At 40.5% G+C, this 6,148-nt stretch overlaps 1 protein-coding gene across 1 annotated transcript; it reads left to right on the top strand.

Moving 5' to 3' along the window:
* Positions 1–1,126: 1,126 nt before the first annotated feature.
* On the top strand, positions 1,127–5,666 carry Il22 (interleukin 22). The gene is made up of 5 exons (XM_004632203.1): positions 1,127–1,306; positions 1,726–1,791; positions 1,894–2,037; positions 2,893–2,958; positions 5,586–5,666. The coding sequence occupies exons 1-5, from the start codon at positions 1,127–1,129 to the stop codon at positions 5,664–5,666; spliced, it is 537 nt and encodes a 178-aa protein (XP_004632260.1).
* Positions 5,667–6,148: the final 482 nt, after the last annotated feature.

Below are 6,148 nucleotides of genomic sequence, written 5' to 3'. Positions count from 1 at the left end.
TATTATAAGATTATTTGGGCCTAGTGTCTTGGTATTTGTATGCTACTTAAAATTACTGTAGAAGGCTGGGGAGATGGCTCAATGGAATAAGTGCTTCCCTGGCAAGCACAAGGTCCTGAATTCAATCCCCAGGACTGCCAAAAACAAAAATAAAAAATAAAAATAAAAAATAAAAAATAAAAATAAAAAATAATTAATTTAGATAAAATTTCAAAATGAATTACTGTATACATGTTATTCTTTTATTAAAAGTATATATTACAAAAAACGGTGACTAGCTTATTCACTAGCAGTATTTCTATTTCTCTTAAACTGACGTTGGTTGCACTTCCATAAATAAAATTTTACACTGGCAGTTAGCATTCCTTTCATGATCATTTAGATTCTGAATGGGAAGAAAAGAGCTACTAGATTAGCTAACACTGTTATTTTTAAAACACAAATCTAGGTGGGGATTTCGGCATACTTTAAAAGATGAGATAAAACTATTTAAAATGTTGGAATGCTCTCCAGGTTATTGCTCATGTTCGCTTGTAAGCAGTGGCTCTATGACATGAGTCCTCATTTCTGGTCACTTCTAACCAGATAAGAATCTATAAAGCTGGTAGGAAAATGAGTCCGTGACCCATATGCTTACTCAGTTACTATAGAAGATCAAAGAACAGTGCACTCAATCTGGAGTCTACTAAGCAAAGCAATTGTTTTCTTCGAAAAATATGTAGGGTGTAGAAAATTTCTGGGACTTCCTTGTCAAAGCTCTCTTTGGGCCCTAATAGTGACGTATTAGGGAAACGCTTGCATCTCAAGGTGGGAAAGCTAGGAGGTGGTGTTCTGTGGGCTCCGAGGGTGGTTAGGTAGTTCTCAGAAGCCACTACTGGAAATAAGATAATTGCTGATGTCATATATTTCACAACACAAAAGATTTGATGTCCCGAGGCCTATAAAAGCAGCAGCATCTACCTCCCTATCACAAGCAGAATCCCCAAAACAGGTGAGGATCTCAGAAAACCAGTGCAATTGGTCTGCGGGGTCTGAAACTTCTTGACTAATGTTGTCTTTGTCTCTTGCTGTCTTGATACCAGGTTCTCTTTCCCAGGTGCCGATCACTCACCTCACGTCGTCTGCAATGGCTGCTCTGCAGAAATCTGTGAGCTCTTCCCTTCTGGGGGCTCTGGCCACCAGCTGCATCCTGCTTCTTGGCCTGTCACTGCAGGGAGGAGAGGCCGTGCCTGTCAGTTCTCACTGCAGGCTCGATAACTTCCAGGAGCCCTATATCACCAACTATACCTTCAGGCTCGCTAAAGAGGTATTCATCTCGATCTCTGGTTTTCTCATTGTATCTACTTGGGAGCTAAGTAGTTCTTAAAATTTTCTTTAGTGCCTTCTATTCTAAGCTGTTAGGGAATCCAACATTTGTACCCACAGGTGGATAATTTTCTGTATTTTTTCAAAGACTCTTTAGGGTCTCATTTTTACTGGAGCTCCTTTCTTCCATTTCTGCCCACAGAATACATAGATTGCATTTATCCAGAGGAGCTACTCTGTGGCCCATTTAATTATAGTATTGTTTTCCTTTAGTCTTCTGTGCAGTGTTATAAACTTATGTACACATCTGAATTCTGTCTTTACCTATTCTGGGGTTGGTGTGGGAAGAAGAAAAGGCACATTTAGACACTTCTTCTCTTGCCTCAATGTCTAGGCACTTAGTCTTGTGCCCTTTTCCAGGCCAGCTTTGAAGACAACAACACAGATGTCCGCCTCATTGGGGAGAAACTGTTCCGAGGAGTTAATGTAAGCTATCCTTGCGCTGAGTGGGGCACCGCTTAGCTGGAAGGGGAAGGATCTTCTGGATATCCCATAATATGATCTTGGCTGCTTCCCTTTCACCTGCAGGTGAGAAATCACTGCTATCTGATGAAGCAGGTGCTCAACTTCACTCTTGAAGAAGTGTTGTTCCCCCAATCAGACAGATTCCAGCCCTACATGCGGCAGGTGGTGCCCTTCCTGGCTGAGCTCAGCAACAAACTCAGCCTATGTGTAAGTCCCTGCAGCCTGTAGCCACCCACTGTGAGCCTTCCCTCTTTTTTCCATGTGGAGCCCATTCCCTCAACCCTTCCTTCTCTGCCCCTGTGCTGGCCATAATGAGGGCCATTTGGATTGGCTGACTCTTTGCTTTTGCTCTAATGGAGTCCCGTCTCAAGTCTATAGTAGTGTCGGGTGTCTGGAAGACAAGTGTTAGAAAAACCTCATTTGTTTGTGGAAAGGAAAGAACTCAGCCTGCATATGATGAAAAAGATGCTGGGAGGCATAATGAAAAAATCTTCGATGTGGAAGTGGACTCATTGAGTCCAATTTGCAGGGGGGAGAAGGGCAAATGCAGTGGAAGAGGAGGAGAGGATGGGCAGGTCTGGTCACAGTAGGTGCACAAGGATTACTCCCCTTTGTTTGTCATGGGACAGGTGAGAACTTGGTGCCCCAGAACACTGAAGCTATGAGGCATTTGGGAGTGGAGAGGGCTGAGAAGGGACCTGGTAGTTGGGATCTTTCCACCTAAAATGCCTTGTGCTTTGCAGACACTTTTTGTTCTGTGCACACACTTTTGGTGAGGTAAGATTACAGTTTTGCTTTTGCCAGGACTGCCATTTCATAGGCCATTTCATTCTTGCCATAGACTTGAACCTCAGTAGGGTTTCTAAGAGATGAAGAGACGCTGTCTGCAGTGTGTGGACTTTGGTGTCCGAGATAATGTAGGTCACTGGTGAAATCTAGGTCATCGTGGGTGAACTTACTGAAAGCTTCTAGTCCAGGTGAATTGTCAGGTGCCTCAGACGAGGCTGAGGTCGGTAAAGCTTCCGCCTGACAGAAAGAGTTATTCTTGCTTTCGTTTTGTAGCACATCAGAGGTGATGACCGACATCTCCAGAGGAACGTGCAACAGCTGAAGGACACAGTGAAAAAGGTAATATTGATAAATATTAACAACAAACCCATCAGTAGGGGATTAGCTTTGCTTTTTCTTTTTGTACTATGTGATATGTTACTTGATTCTACTACTATCAGATTGATTAGTTAGGTGCATATGTATATAGTTGTATCTGTACCTCTGAATCGATTTCCAAATTTGGCATATCAGGGCTGGAAAGATAGCTCAGCGGCACAGTGCCTGCCTGGCAAGTGCAAGGTCCTGAGTTTGATTCTCAATACCCACCTTTCCTTTTTTTTTTTTTTTCCCAAAACATTAAATTTGTGAACCAGCAGGGAATTAAGCCAGGTAGCCTCATTAGCCTATGTTCTAGGAAAGGCAGGCTGATGGGATTCCAGCCCTGATTCCCTGATCAGCCCTCATGCAGCCATCTGTCGGTTTAGTACTATTAATTCTTAGGGAGATTCCAGATCCCATTGTCCTACATAATTTGAAAAGTACTTGCTCAAAAGCAGAAACGTGCCTGGGTAAAAACTTATTTGATGTGATTTATAAAGCCATTAATTTGATCTTCTAAAACTGGGGAAAAATCAACCCAGAACAATAATAAAAAAAGCTGGACTTTCATTTAAGATAAAATTGTAGAATCAAGGATACTTATATTTGGTTATCATAATATAGTACTTAATAGCTTTTGGTTATTTCAACTTAAAAGCAGGAGACAACCATAATTTCTTTTCCATGGTTTTCAATAGAGTGAAAATGTTAGGTGTGGGTTTATCATAATGAAATAGAAGTCAGAATCTACTTGTTCCCCCCACCACCACCACCTTCCTTTCTGCAATGTTTCCTTCTTCACTCCCTCAACCACCCCATGAACACTTACTGACTGAGAGATGGAGTAGTTTCTTCAGTGACTAACATCATGACGCGGCCTGTGGGGGGAAGCACAACATCAGCAGGTTCAGATCAGCAAGTATGATTCATCCTCAAGCCAGAGGCACGATTGGGAGCAGCGAAAGTGATGGCCCTGGCCAGCTGGGCAGCTAGATACTCAAGAATGTGAAGGCTTTCTTGACTTGAGGGAATTGGCACCAATACCCTTAACCTCATGACCCCCCTTCTTTCTTAATTTTAAAAAAGTCTTCCTGGGTATAACTTAATGAACATGCCGCTTCTGCCTTTGATCACTACAAGCTTTGTAGTTTGTCACCGTGAAACTCAGTCCTCTCGTAGAGAGATTGCCAAGACACAGAGAACTGAATGCTGGCATGCCATAGATAAGAACTGCTTTATACTTCTTGTATTTTAAAAAAATCTCTGATGTCAGCTTACTTTGTTGTCTTTAGAAAAGTGACGTGTGAAAGAGAAAAATCTCACAGGAGATCAGATCTGTGTGAGAAAACAGAGGCTTTTGTTTCTTTGGCCTTTAATCCATTTTGGGAGAATTAATGTTCATTTTTACATTTTTTAATGTCCATGAGGAAGAGCAATTTTGCTTTTCTCTGTAGCTCATAAAAAACAACCAAGCAAACAAAAAGCAGAGGTAAGCGAGGAATGCTACGCAGAGAAAGTTCAACAGGAGGAAGACCTGCTCAGAGCTGTCTGGGATAGTGGGCCAGTCCTGGAGGTGCTGATTCTCTTGTCAGGACAGGTGGAAGCAGAAGAGGCTGAAGCAGCACACATGGTAGATGGCAGAGCAAGACATGCCGTGAAATGCTTTTTTTTTCTGTCTTGAGAATTTTTGAGGTATAAAATAGTATTTTCGACCAGTCAAAAGAACTATGGAAAGTAGCATGGAGGAAAGCAGGAAGAGAAAGGAGAATAAAATACAGAGGACAATGATGACAGGAACTTCTTGGAATAATCCAGAGCAAATTTATAGATTATATGAATTTCAGAGAACAGCCATTTGGACTTGAAGTTGAGTTTTTCCTCCCATTAAGTTCGGGACCCTCATCTCTACTTGGGAGAGGGAGTAAAGAAGGAAATAAAGTGGACCTCGCTATTTATTCACCGAAGCAGCTGAAAGGGGCATGTTTGATATTTTCCCCACAAAAGTTGGTGTCTGTTTTGAGGTTGCCCTCTTTGTTAGGGAAGTAGAAACATTTTGGAAAAGCCCAAGTACAGAGGTGAATGTGTGATCTTGGTTCAAGGCTGTCTCAGTCCAGTTGTCATCAGTAACTGCTTATGGGCGGCTGGGCATAGCAGATGAGCAAATTCGGGCTTCCAAGTCTATGGCACAGCTCCAGTCTGCTTGGTCTGATTAGGAATGGGGCAACTGTCTGCCTCACTTTCCTTCCACTTTCACTAAAATTTTATTTATTTTTAGTTGTCCAATGATAGCTATAAAATTTGTGAGTGACTTGATGCTTTGACCCCTACATACATTGTAAACTAATTAGCATATTAGTAGCTTCATTAAGGGGCCTGTAGCTGAGATCCATGCCTGCTGGTGCCTTCTCAGCTCAGAGAGTCTTGATTTTAGGGTCTTTGGCAAATCATTCTATAGCTGGCTAAATGGGTATTACTAATCTGCTTGTGAAAGGCTGACCGTTGGTTTCTGTCTTCAGCAATTTAATCATGCTGTCTTCCTCTAACTTGTTCCTTTATAGAAGACAGAGCACAAAGGCTCAGATATACTTGTGTTCTTGTTTTCACAGCTTGGAGAGAGTGGAGAGATCAAAGCAATCAGCGAGGTGGATTTGCTGTTCATGGCCCTGAAAAATTCCTGCGTCCGCTAGAGTGAAGCTAGAAAATGAATAAACCCTTTTTGCCTGTTAAAAATGATAATAAGATTCTTAAAGGAATTTTTTTACTAAAAGGAAAATACGAAGGCAACCCCAATTCATGGGTAAATTTCATATTAAAAATATTTTTGCTTTGTTCATAATACCAGAAGATAAATCTTCTAAGCTTAGAGATTTACTGATAACATTTTACTGTAACTGGTGTTTGATACAACAGAAAATAGTTTATTTTTAAGTAATTGTCTATTTCCACAAAAGATTATTTCTCATTTCTTTAGAAAAATTCTAAATGACTTCATTTTGATTATCAATATTTTATATTTATAAATTTATTTATTATTATAAGTATGCATTTTATTTATGTCACCTTATTAATATGAATTTATTTATAGAGACATTTGATATTGATATTTGAGTATAAGACTAATGTTAATATTTATGACAATAATTATGGAGTTATAATGTTTATTTAATTG

This window comes from Octodon degus, unplaced genomic scaffold (genome assembly GCF_000260255.1).
Source record: "Octodon degus isolate 3935 unplaced genomic scaffold, OctDeg1.0 scaffold00047, whole genome shotgun sequence".
NCBI lineage: Eukaryota > Metazoa > Chordata > Mammalia > Rodentia > Octodontidae > Octodon > Octodon degus.
This window is presented reverse-complemented; position numbering and strand designations above follow the sequence as displayed.

Coding starts and splice junctions, on each gene's coding strand:
- Il22 (XM_004632203.1), top strand. CDS start 1,127: ATGGCTGCTCTGCAGAAATCTGTGAGCTCTTCCCTTCTGGGGGCTCTG. Junction 1,792..1,893: donor AACTGTTCCGAGGAGTTAAT/GTAAGCTATCCT, acceptor TTTCACCTGCAG/GTGAGAAATCACTGCTATCT. Junction 2,959..5,585: donor TGAAGGACACAGTGAAAAAG/GTAATATTGATA, acceptor TTGTTTTCACAG/CTTGGAGAGAGTGGAGAGAT.